Here is a 13,293-nt window from a genome sequence, read left to right as displayed (position 1 = left end):
AACTTCGTTGTCGATCGATACGCACAACCAACCGTCGACCGACACCAGACCTTCATCGTCGATCGATCCAAATCGTTCGACAACGATCGATACTACACCGCGTATGTCGATCAATACCGTGTCGTCAAAAATGGTAAATATTATTATTCTAACACAGGACGAGAACAGAAACCTGTATGACCAGAACGGTCATCTGCGTAATGCAACAGGTCAGAAAATAGACGCTCAGGGGACTGTAATCCCTGATGCTGATGCTACAGGAGCTGCTCAACCTGTAGATGAGGACGCTCGATCGAAACCACTGGCCGATTACAATCGCCCAGATGAGTACTATTCCAACAGATCAGCTATTCGACTTCCAGAGATCCAGAAGCAGAATTTCGAGCCGAAGCCTCAATACTACACTCTCGTGTCGCAGATACCCTACTCTGAGTTACCGCATGAGCATCCTATGGACCATCTGGAACGGTTTGAGGATTTAATCGCTGCTATTCGGATGGAAGGAGTCCCAGAAGATTACCTGCTGTGCAAGCTCTTCAGATACACGCTGAATGGAGAAGCGATGCACTAGCTTAGGCAGCAACCCACAGGATCTTTAACATCCTGGGCCGACATCAAGAATGCTTTCTTACGAAACTTCTTCGATGAGGCGCGCGCTGAAGAACTTAGGAACAAAATTTCCACATTCTCGCAGGAGGCTGAAGAGTCCTTCAAAGATGCGTGGATTAGATTTAGGTTCTTCCAGCGAGACTATCCACACCATGGATTTAACGAAGTGCAGTTGCTAAGCACTTTCTTCCGAGGTCTCACCTTACAGTATCAAATGGCTCTTGATACGGCGAGTGACGGAAACTTCACTACTGGGAATCCGTTGGAAGCTGTGAGACTTATCAAAAACCTTGCTAACAGCAGCAGCACCAAAAACACTGACTCTGAACGGAAGAAGTCTGTAGCCTCTATCGGGAAGGAACAGATGGACGAAGTAAGAGCTAAGTTAGATGTGGTGCACGAGCTTCTTAGGAAGCAAGTCTGTTCAGCTGAAGGAGAAGTAGCAGATACGGAAGAAGAAAAAAATGTGAACTACATCGGAGGTACCGGATTCCAGAAATTTGGAAACCAGGGTGGAAACAGAAAATTCTTTGGAAATGGTCAAAGAAGTAACCAGAGTTCACAATTTCAAAAACCCTTCAACAACAGCAAAAGCTACTCGAACTCCTACTACCAGAATCCACCACCCCAGAGTCAGGAAAGCAAGATCGAAAAGATGCTTGATCGAGTACTGTTGGGACAACAACAAATCACCGTGGATTTCAACGGTAAAATAGACTCCGCCTACAACAATCTGAACACCAAAATCGAGACTTTAGGGACTAAGGTGAGAAAACTTGAAACGCAAGTAATTCAGACTGACGAGACAATAAAGAGGCAAGAAGCTTTCGCTAGAGAGGCAGGAGTCGATAAAGGAAAATACCACGTAAATGCCATCATAGATGATGATTTCTGGCAAGTGGTGAGAAATGAAAAGCTCGAGGAAGGAGACTTCAAAATCGAAAGCTCCATGAGTCTCGGCGGATCCCAATGGTGTCGACCGATGTCGATGAACTCGCATCGATCGACAGACCATGACGAAGATCGATGGACGGATTTCTCCAGTCATCGATCGACATTGTCTGCTAAATCGACCGAATGCAATGCAGTTCGAATTCTAACTCATGAGGAATTCGCAGCTAAGCATCCTCACCCACCCTCCCCTTTCTATGATAAAATTGATCGATCGGCTGAGCCAACCATCGATCGACATAGTGAGTCCGACGTCGATCGTCACAACACACCTCCATTGATCGACGGGAACCTCTGACATACCGTGTGCGGTTACCCTCAATCGATAATAACTATATCAACGCACTCAAACCACCACCGAAACCATTAGCTAACCCACCCGAACCAAAATCCAACCCTTTAAATAGTTCACCAGAACCAGTTCAAGAAGATCAGGAAACTGAAGGGAGAAGGCTAAGGAAAAGAAAGGAGAAAATTCCTAAGAACCTTAAGAGGGCAGCTAACGAGAAGGAGATGGATGGTTTCACTAAAAGAGTCCTTAGAATCCCAATCGAAAAAGCTTTTGATGAAGCTTACTTCACACACCGGTTGTGGATGTTCTTCAGAGAAACAAAGGTAACTGAGGAGGACATTAGGAGAATGTTTCATCAAGTCAGAGAGAAGATGAAACACAGGATCACATTGACGAAGAAGAGTGATCCTGGGAAGTTTGCAATACCATGCGTAGTCAAAGGTGTTGAATTTCCCCATTCAATGTGTGACACAGGAGCATCAGTTAGTATCCTCCCTAGGATCATTGCAGACCAGCTTGGTTTGACCATCGAACCTTCAACAGAATCCTTCACCTTCGTGGATCTTTCAGAAAAACGATCATGAGGTATCATAAGAGATCTGGAGGTACAGATTGGTAATGCCCTTGTCCCGGTAGATTTTCATGTCCTCGACATCGAGCTTAACTGGAACTCTTCACTTCTGCTTGGAAGATCTTTCCTAGCTACAGTAGGAGCTGTATCTGACATGAACAAAAACAAATTGTGTCTGACGCTGATAGACCCCAACATTCACTACGACCCCATTCGACCTAAGAGAAAGGTCATTAATTCTATGGATTACGGGAAAGAACTTGGCTTCATTGGCGCATGCCATTGTGGAGCAGAGTACGAATCGGAGTACGAAACAGAGTACTCAGAATCGATCGACACACCCACTTTTCCATCGATCGATTCCAATGAGTCAACGGTGACCGATGACCGCAAAAACATGTCGCTCGACGTTAATCATCCGGTTGACCATTTCGCTACACCTAATCATTGTTACCCACACTTTGCCTTCCAACCTCCAAGCAAGAGAGGACGCGATGATTATTCCATAGGCAGTTGGGCAGACAGTGGTTTTCATGAAATTTTTGCAATTGACACTGTAGTTACTTCACCTAACGAGGAACATAAAGAGGAATACGATGAGGATTATTGGAAGGAACGTGCAATAGAAATGTCTTTGCAAGATGAAAGATTTGAAACCCATAAGTTCACCAACAGGTTTCCAACATCGTTCGACGAAGTGCACTCCACATCGTTCGATACCCACCCTCGTCCAGCAAAACAACCGCTCACATCGATTGACACCTATACAGAAACATCGATCGATATTCGCACCGCAGCGAAAATTCAGGAGCAGGAGAATATTTCCTCTCCAACTAGGTTTATAGATACCTATATAAAACGTTTTGCACCCCTAAAACCACCTCCACACACCAGAGCAGACACATAAGCAGAAAAGATGAACACTCTTCCATCTACATCAACAGGAAAATCCATGAAGAGCAATCATCTCAAGAACACAAGTTCTGCAGAAATTACTCTGCCCTCGATCGATGCATCTTTATCAACATCAATCGATACTACTCTAAACCCTAATCTTTCTATTTCTAAATTGAATGATAATGCAAACATTGATTATGGTTTTCTAACACCTGATGAATTTCGTATTTTCAGGGACCCAGATGGCAACGCACGTGCAATAGATGGAAGGATCTTACAAGTGTCGAGAGAGGACATAGCAGATATCCTTCAAGTGGCCAATGGACCTGACAACCTATTCTCACAGCAATGTGGCACTCCAGACGTCATTCAAACCGATCCAAACAACCACGTAGGAGTCGCCACAACAGAAATCAATCCAGATCTTTCATACCAATCAAAAGGTCAAGCATCGATCGACGTGACAACTGAGACATCGATCGACAGGTTAACACCAACGTCGATCGATAAGGATGACCCAACGTTGATCGACAGACGTTACGAATTTGGAAACCGCACTTTTGACATGTATGGAGCCAGAAAGTTCACTTGGGAACGAAGGGACGAGTATGGAGACTACAAAGATGAGTGTGGACACGCACGAGGCGTAGCTGGTGAGATGATACCTATCACAAAGGACAACATCAGGAAATTACTGGAAAGAGCATCTCTTTTTGAAGAAAGCCACATCTGTCTTCCAGAACATGCCACTTCCTTCACACTCACAAGACTGGCACCAGAACTCTACACCAAAGATGAAATCAACGAGATGGTGACTGGTATTTGTGGAGCTCAGGAAAAACTGGGAGAGGAGCTCAAATCATTGGTAGAAGATACACATCAACCTTTGGATAGAGGCTACAATGAGCTTTTCAGAAGTATGGTAGAAATGAGAACAGAAATTTAGAGTTTACGTCAGCAACTTGAGAAGGAAGCCACGACCTCAGCATCGATCGACGCACCACATGCACCATCGATCGATGTCAGTCTTCCTACAGCCCAGATCCCTGCAGAACCGCAATGTTCAGCAAAACACAAGGATGAATGGGAAGTCTCATACATAGATACGAGGATAAACGATGTGTACTACCCTCTCAACAACAACGTGGACTGGCTGAGCACTAAAATCGAGCTACTACAGCAAGATCTGGACACCATTCGCAAGAAGGACCAACAACCATCCACATCGATCAACGTGTGTACTATCACATCGCTCGACGCTAAGATCTCAGCCATGAATGAGAGGCTGAGGACTTACGAGGACATGCATGACCGCTTCATATCACCAGTCATGATAGATTTAAACAAATTGTCTAGTCAAATACTTCATGCCCAAAGGGATATTGATAACATTACTAATCAAAAAAATTTGCAGGCAAACTCAGCATCAATCGGCAGGCTACGAGGGCTTTGGATCGATGGCAAGAATCCTGAGGAATTACTTCCCTACACAGCAGCAGAGATTGGCAAGATCACATCCAAGATTTAAACTGCTATAGACACCATGGAGGAACGACTTGACAAACGCTGCGATGACATCTACTTTCCATTCGACAACAGAATCAGTGGACTAGACAGCCACGCAGAATGGCTACAGAAAGAAGTCAAAGCCATTCAGAGGTAACTCGCAGCTCAACACCAGATATCAGCATCGATTGACAGGAAGCGAGCGAAATCGCTCGATGGAAGTCGCCGAGATCGACCGACGAACACATAATCGCATTGATCGACGCCGAGTCTACACCAGCCGGCGAGAGGCTGATACACTAGACGATAGAGTAAATGCGCAAGGAACTGACAGAACTTTCAGCATACGCCTATGACAACATAAGCTGGCACCAGGTCAGCATTGACAACGTTCAAGAAAGGCTATAGAACATCTCCAATGTACTTGAGAAGATGGATGACAAATGGACAAGAAATTATGAGGCCACAAGAAGTTTCATTGCATCTTGGTCCAGAATGTGCATAGATGACGTGGATGCTTGTTTTCCAACAAGCAGCTGTTTCTCCACCAAATAGTCAATCACTACCACAGTCAAGCTAAATGACTATAACCAAGCGCTGAGTGGGAGGCAACCCACTATTAGGTATTTTATTTTGGTTTTATTAGCTAGCATTTATTTACTTTCGTTTTATTTCTTTCAGATTTAGGAGACCCAAGTAGGAGGACCTGAATATCGACCACCGACGAGACGTCGACATCGCTCGACATAGACAACCACACGACGATCGATGTAACATTTTTCCATCAATCGATATCTAATCCGGTCAGATGTATCTTCCCTACTTGTTACATTTCATACATCATGAATTATTCTATCATAACTCCGGCTGAGTTACACTGGGACAGTGTAATATAAGTCTGGGGGGAGATTTACTGATATAATTTATCTTATTCTTCTATAAAAAGAATTTTAATAAATTATGCTTAGCTATTGAAAAATAGGGACTATAATATTATATTGATTTAAACTTGAATATCTAACCAATCTTTAGCACCATTTTAGAATTACTGATTGCAGATAGCACTATAGATGCTAAAGCAGATCAACCTATCAACTACACACTTGCCTTGAATTGTATGAAGTAACCAAAGCTGATTTCCAACACTAAACCTGACATAACCGCTTGTCTTGGGGCTTGGTATACCTGGGATCGGATTCTTCAGACAGGTCTGGAAGGTAACGCCTTGTGTAGATTATTTATCACATTTTCTCTCTCTAAATTTTGACCCTAAAATAGTTAGTGAGTTACATATTTAAAAAAAAAAAAAAAAAAAAAAAAAAGATCTATTGTTTACTTAGGATGAGTATGAACACGACTTGGTGGCTAAAACCATTAAGGCTTGATTCATAAAGACTTCAATAAAAGAGTTCGAAACGGGACTTGGAGGCGGCAATCTTTAAAGCTCGCTTTCGCAAAGAACTCTTGGGTATAGGTCAAAAAGAAGTGAACAGAGCTTCGTGGCAACCACCATTAAGTTTTGATTCATGGAATCCTGTCCAATCTTGGTCATTGATCCTGCAATGGAAGCAGACTTTGACTCAAAAGAGAAAATTAGAGAGAGAGAAACTAGGAACTAACTTTTACCTGCAGCTCCAGATACCTTTCTGAAATCCTTGCATCCTATGATCGATACTCCCAAGGTAAAGCATTCATTTTATATTTATGCTAAGAAATGAAGTCAGTAGAGGGGATGTCAGACATGAATTGATGAGTTGTGTTATGTTAGAAATGGTTGCTAAGCTAGGATATTATTGCATAGTGTGCTTATGTGATTAGGACTTTTTAAATGTGGTTGCAAAATTGTTGAGGAAAAGATTTCTATAGTTTAAAATCTTAAGTCCCTAATATTTTCAAACCTCTTTCAGAAAGACTGCATGTACGTTTTGCTTGAGGACAAGCAAAAGGGTAAGTCTGGGGGAGTTGATATACCTTGGATTTGATCCGTTTTCATCCATGGTATATAAGTGTTTTACTATATATATATATATATATATATCTATGTTTTCTACTCTTCTAGGTATCTTTTCAGGTTCAGGTGCATTTCAGAGTAAAGCTATGACTTTGGAGCATTTTGGAGCTTAAAAGACATTTCACCCGAGCTGACCATGTAGAGGTCGACGAGAGGAAGAGCAATCGATCGATGTGCATCCAGTGTTGTCGATCGACACCAGGAGATGCCTCGACAGATGAAGATTAATATCGATCGATGTACACAAGTACCATCGATCGATGTCGAGACATTGGACACGCGACATTTTGGATCCAGCGGACTTAAAACCCAAGGCCAAGCCAAATTATGAAAATGCCCTGACGAGTTTTTAACCTAGTAGATTATATACTGCCTAAGTGTTTTGATGGCAGGGAGAGCTTTTTGTTACAGTTTTACTTTGAGAGAGAAGAGAGAGTTTTGGGAGAGAAGATCACTTGTGATTGGAACTCCTTGTTTCCATTTCTTTTAATCTATACTATGAATTTATATTTCTTCATTGTTATGAATTGTTTTGCTATGTCTGAGTAGTTCACTTATTAGATCCAGGGTTCAGATAGGTTTGTGGGATTAGCCCCAAACTATAGATCTACCTTGTTGTGATATTCATGATAGATTTGTATTCATTGCTTGTTTTAGCCTTGTTAACTAGAACTTGATCATAGGATTGCATACTCAAGCACCCTTGTTATCACATCTTGACATCTATTTATCATATTAGGACTGCTAGAGAGGGCTAACCGCCAATTTAGTATCTTAATAGGGCATATCATACTCGCGCATAGGCCTGGCTAGAACCCGTCGATCGATGTCCTCAACTGACTATCGGTCGACGTAGGCAAAGGTGTATCGGTCGACGTCCCAATAGGACCATCGATCGACACTCTTTCGTTGTCGACATACTAACCGTTGAGACACGAGATCTAGCCTGTTAACCAGTGAAACATGTGACAACTGATCACTGAGTTAAGCGGTTGAGCTCTAACATATCATGCATGCAATAAATAGGCATCTATAGGTATTATAATCTCCAACACCTGAATAGTGGTCATGCATCTAATATCATTTCCAACCAAGTTACATTTACTATTTATTTCGCTTGTTACTATTGCTATTTCATTTAAACATTTACAACTCTTAGAATTAATAAACACTAGATTTAATTGTTCCCTAACTCCTTGTGGATTCGATCCCTAAGTATTACATCTAAACCTCTTTTGATGAGAGTAACACTCATTAGGGCAATTTGAGTGGTATCAACATTGTAAGGACCAAATGGATCTTCAAAAAGAAAAATTGATGATAATAGTATGGTTGTCAGGAATAAGACAAAATTAGTTCCACAAAGATACTCTTAAATTTAAGGAGTTGACATTGATCTATAACTTTTTTTTCAGCCAGAAAATCTACAGGTTGTATTTCCTTCTTGCTAAAACAAAGCTGAATTTCTTGTACCGGCCTGTTAGGCCTGTGAGCGCGTAGTAGACTAGTCACAGTGCTCCACAGCACTGGATCAAACCCATCAAATATATATTTTTTATATCCGTTTTATGTAACAATGCCAAAGAAAATCATATTTCTGATCATTGAATGAAATGAATTGAAGTTGCAGAGACAAGATTATGCAACTAAAAAAGCATCTAAATACATTTGATATCACACGCCTCCACATGGAAGGCAACACTTTTTGCCAATCTGGATGAAGAACCGCTGTAACAGGTCTGGTTGATCGTCTTCATCCTTTTTATTAGGCGAGGAATCGAGCAGTGGTAGCTCCGGTGGCAAATGCCTATGGAATGCATCAACTGCTGCAGCTACACCATCCTCATTCTCCAGTACTTTTGCTAGCTCCATCACTCGTGATTTCACCTGAAATACCACGGTGTGTTCTTTGATACATTTCTTTCTAGTATTAATATGTATAGGATACGATTCTGAGACGAAAAGAAAAACTTTGTTTATTTGCTCAAAGCATTACGCATTGGGTTTCGTTTGGTTTTGCAATAAAGAGAGCGTTTTTTACTCTTAACATCCAACATCGGTATGGATATGGAAAATTTGGGAAATCAAGTTTGTTTACCTCTGGTTGAAGCATAAATCTTATGGAGTTACAGAGGTTCTCAAATATATCGATTAGATACACAATTATTCACCCTGACATTAAACTGATACAAATCTAAGATTTCAATTTGTTTTTTTCTTTTAATGTTTATTTGCAAGGTTCATTCATTGTCATCACTTTGCACTATACTGAATATTACCAACAAAACGGAGCTTACCATGCTTCCAAACCCAATATATATGGGCGGTGATCCTCTTTCTATCCAGTGGATAAACTCTTCCCCAGGTTGGTACTTCGATCCAAGGTTCATGAAACAATACCCAACGACATCTACTAAAGGACCCCAGTCTGCAAAATTTAGTCAAAGAAAAGAAAAATCTTTCAGATATCTATCAAAGAAAAGTAAAAAAGAGTTCACAATCAGAGAATATTACACATCAAAATCAGATAAAAGCATTATGGTCGTGCCAAAGCAACACAAGCATGGCCTTGAGACCAATGAACATGATAAACCTCAGCGAAATACATGTATTGGGGATGCAGCTATACTCTTCTTACCACTTGGTTTTGGCACAACATGGGGACTCCACATGTACGCAGTAGGCAAGTGAGAAATTGAGCCATGGTATGTACTGAAATAAGCGATAGGTGCAAGGTCTAGCTTCCTCTTCCTAAAATCATTTATGTATGTCCTTATGCTCCACCATACCATCAGATCAACAACTATATATGACAACTGAAACGAAGAAAAAGGTTACGAAAGAGTAAGCGTTCATAATAACAACATATCGAGATCATTAAAAAGAACCAGTAAAGTCTCCATCAAATACCCAATACGCAGCACTTTGAGGAACACGGGCCAAAGGGTGGGGAAATTCATGAGTCGGCCTGCCTACAGGAAGAGGTTGTAAGAGAGCAGGACAACATATAACACTGACTTTAAGATGTAAACTACTACAGAAGTCAACTCACGTCCAAGGCATTGTGAAAAAAATATGTATTGGTACGCCAAGAGCTTCAGCAACATGCACATGTCCTACAATTAAAGCCAAAAACCACATCATTAGCAAAGAAAACAACCTAGTAAATATACTTAAGAAGAAAAGCTTAGAAACAATACGGTGCTGATGAATCAAAAAGTTTACCATATGCAGGAGGGTTTGCAATTATTGCTTGAGCTCTGAAAGAGGCAGCAGTTTGCATATCAGGCTCAGTGCATGCCGGAAGAAGAGACTCTATGATTGCCTTGAGTTGTTTTCTCTGCTTTGCGATTTCTCCAGGCCCAGAAGGAATGAGACCTTTATTTCTCGCCATATCTACATTAATAAAGAGCCGTAACAGTGAGCTTACACGTCTGCTACCATTAGGCTCTCATTAAGAAACTAAAATACAAATGGATCTCTTCACTGAGGACTTCTTACATCCAGCTAATTCTCGGGGATCACCACCCAAGGGATAGAACTCTACTCCAGCAGACCGTACAAAAGAGGAGAAATTTGCATGAGTTGCCAACCTTACACGATGACCAAATTCCTGAAAACGAAGAAAAACCTTTTGTCAATGCCAATGACCCATCGGTTCACTACAATGATAACAAGTCTTTTCGCTCCACGGGAAAAGAGTCAAGAACATATACGAGGATAATGAAGAAATCAAACTACAGTTAGCAGATTCGAAGATATGATATATGCACCCTCATAAATTACATATTTTAAGATCACCTGGAGGCGCTTTGCAATGGCTAGAAAAGGCTGCACATCGCCTCGAGTTCCAACCACAAGTATAACAATTTTTAACCTTGGAATGGATCTGAAGGATTCTGCCAAGGACCTTTCATATGTGATTGTCGACTGCCCCCCTTTGATTGGCTGAAACTCCAATAACTCGGATACCGGAGTTCCTCTATTTATATCAACTTCCACTGTCCCGTCATTTTGTATTCTGACTAGCTCAACAATAAGTTTTTGCTAGAAGAACAAGAAAAAAAGATAACCAATAAAGAAAAATATTTGCAATAACCAGTTACAAAAAGCAATGTTTACCTTTTCACGCTCAGACAATCTATCTAATTTCGAGTTGTGATTCACAGGAGAGGCTTTCTCAGTCAAAGACCGAGAGTACTTAATCTCATTGTCATCGATTAGCACATCTCCATAGAGACCAACAGGTGCAGTCGTGCAGTGGTCCAGTCCTTGAAGAACATACACTCGTGATCAGGTGTTAGAATCAGACAAAAGCAAGAATGGAAAAAGCAAGTCCATAGAAGGACTAACCCCTAGGCCAATCAGAAGAACCACCAGGTGCATTCTTCTCTACAGAGGAGCCAGATGTTTCCAATAAACTCGCTTTCTCACTATATACACCATTGTCCTCCTCATCATCCTTCCAAGAACTGATGATCCCATCTTTTAATTCTTGCAATGGGTGAGTAGCTACATTACTCGCCATCAATGTAGCACTTCTTACTCCTCAACACCAACAACAAAGATGAACTTCTGAAGCAATTATACAGAGTTTGACATTTATTTTCGATCAATGGCTCCTGCCAAACGCTGTAAAGCAGCAAATCAGAGCTGGAGCCAACCAGTCAATCCTCAGGGAAAGTTAGCTGCACCTTACACCACGCAAAAGGGACAAGGTTGTAAATAAATAAAATAAAATGAAAATCGAAAAATTGGGTGTTTTTTTTTCTTTATCTTTATCAGATAAATCGAAAACAAAAAGGATCCATCTTTAACTCAAAAATCGCAAGAGAATTCCTCGTTAATCAAACATACAGAACGAGAGAAGAAAGAAACCCAAAGGAATGAATCGAAAGAGATTGCGGCTGACCTGAGTGAAAGCGCAAGAGATAGAAAGGAAGATTCTGGTTTGCGAAAAGGATTTCCCGATTTCCGAGGGGTTTGGAGACTTTTTAATCAACCAACTGATATTTGCATAAATAAAATAAATACTATCATTCATTTCACTACGCGATGCCACCGAAACAAATTCGATTCATTATTGTGGAATTATATAATTCCAAGACAGTAAGATACTGCAGCTGCGACTTTTCGTTTTCATAAATTGCTATCCTCTTCCTCTATGTATGAAGGGGCATGTTCGGAAAAGCATTTAGCGAATCGAGCTGTTAGTTTTATAGGCCTAAAGATTTATTAAAAAAAAAAAAGAAGGGATTACTCGAAAATAATTTTACTGTTATAAATGTTATGATTGATATCTATAACCGGCCCGGTCTATAACCGGCCCGGTCTATAACCGGTTCGGTCCATAACCGGCTCGGTTCATAACCGACCCAACACCTAGATAGAGAGAGAGGCGGCCACGCATGGGAGAGAGAGAGAGAGGTGGCTAGACCTAGTCAGAGAAAAGGAAATCATATTTCTTTTTTCTTGTATTTGTACACTTTCCATATTTATGTCTTTCCTTTTATCTCTTTGTAACTCTCATATATAAGGGCACCTTATGATTGAGTAATAATAATAAGAACTTATGAATTCTAAATCCTAAGTTTTACAACACGTTATCAGCACGAAACTCTAAAACACTCTGAGCCAAAACCAAAATCGATAAACCCTAAAAACCCTAACCCTAAGCCGGCAATCTGATCCGACGAACCCTAATCTGTTCGTGTCTCCGTTCTAGCTCGCGTCCACCGATCAGCTTCAGCCCCAAGGCGTTCCTGATCCTAGACGAACTCAGCCTCAACTCTTGATCCAGGACAGCTCGCGTCCGACGATCAAGGCATTCCCGATCAGCTCGTGTCCATCTCGTGTTCATTCCTGTCCAGCTCGAGGTTCATTCTTTGGTGGTCCGGTTTCAACAATCTACTAAGCTAAAGGTAAATTCGAATTCTAAGAACGTATGAATCGAATTTGGATTGTTTGTAAAGAATGAAACCCTAAAAACCTAATCTCTAAGATAAAACTATAGGATAATAGATCAAACCCTAGATGAGTAAATCGAAGCTCTAAACTTCGATCCCCAAACCCTAAATCGAGATTGATCTATTGATCAATTAAAATCAAAGTCATTAATGGTTTTGAATCTCAAATCAAATTCCTATTGATCTAAGATCAATTTTCGAAAATCCTAAAACCCTAATTCGAAAACCTAATTCGAAAACTGAATTGATTAATTAAAATTGATTGAATTCGATTGCTAATTGTGAAAGAATCAAATCGAAAACCCTAAACCCTAATTTTGAAAATCGTTTTTAATTGTTTGATTTGAATATTGATTGATTGATTTGATCACCTAGAACTATTGTTAAGATTGTTTAAACTCGAATCTGAATGAATTGAGATTGTTTGACTTGTTTAAACTGAAACCCTAATAACCTAGTCTAGATTGTTTTTGATATCAAATCTGAAAAC

The 13,293-nt window shown here is 40.7% G+C and overlaps 1 protein-coding gene and 1 non-coding gene across 4 annotated transcripts; both read right to left on the bottom strand.

The window, feature by feature from the left end:
• Positions 1-661: 661 nt before the first annotated feature.
• On the bottom strand, positions 662-768 carry LOC117129406. The gene has a single exon (XR_004453055.1). It is a non-coding gene; the product is annotated as a small nucleolar RNA R71 (small nucleolar RNA).
• Positions 769-8,337: 7,569 nt separating this feature from the next.
• On the bottom strand, positions 8,338-12,001 carry LOC103847735 (sterol 3-beta-glucosyltransferase UGT80B1). 3 transcript variants are annotated; one of them, XM_033282057.1, is made up of 11 exons: positions 11,750-12,001; positions 11,191-11,525; positions 10,960-11,108; positions 10,639-10,884; positions 10,339-10,450; positions 10,063-10,233; positions 9,890-9,953; positions 9,748-9,805; positions 9,476-9,653; positions 9,135-9,265; positions 8,338-8,724 (listed from the first exon to the last, which is right to left on the bottom strand). In XM_033282057.1, exons 2-11 carry the CDS (start codon positions 11,363-11,365, stop codon positions 8,512-8,514), a joined length of 1,497 nt encoding a protein of 498 aa, XP_033137948.1. In that variant the 5' UTR covers positions 11,366-11,525; positions 11,750-12,001; the 3' UTR covers positions 8,338-8,511. The 3 variants fall into 3 exon arrangements, with proteins under 3 accessions (XP_033137948.1, XP_033137949.1, XP_033137950.1); XM_033282058.1 differs by having other exon boundaries at positions 11,191-11,531; positions 11,750-11,985; XM_033282059.1 differs by having other exon boundaries at positions 11,191-11,469; positions 11,750-11,985.
• Positions 12,002-13,293: the final 1,292 nt, after the last annotated feature.

Source organism: Brassica rapa, chromosome A10, assembly GCF_000309985.2.
Source record: "Brassica rapa cultivar Chiifu-401-42 chromosome A10, CAAS_Brap_v3.01, whole genome shotgun sequence".
NCBI lineage: Eukaryota > Viridiplantae > Streptophyta > Magnoliopsida > Brassicales > Brassicaceae > Brassica > Brassica rapa.
The sequence above is the reverse complement of the archived record's forward strand: the minus strand, read 5'-3'. Positions and strand labels throughout refer to the sequence as shown.

Coding starts and splice junctions, on each gene's coding strand:
- LOC103847735 (XM_033282057.1), bottom strand. CDS start 11,365: ATGGCGAGTAATGTAGCTACTCACCCATTGCAAGAATTAAAAGATGGG. Junction 10,234..10,338: donor TCCCCGAGAATTAGCTGGAT/GTAAGAAGTCCT, acceptor TTATTAATGTAG/ATATGGCGAGAAATAAAGGT. Junction 9,654..9,747: donor CTCAAAGTGCTGCGTATTGG/GTATTTGATGGA, acceptor TCTTCGTTTCAG/TTGTCATATATAGTTGTTGA.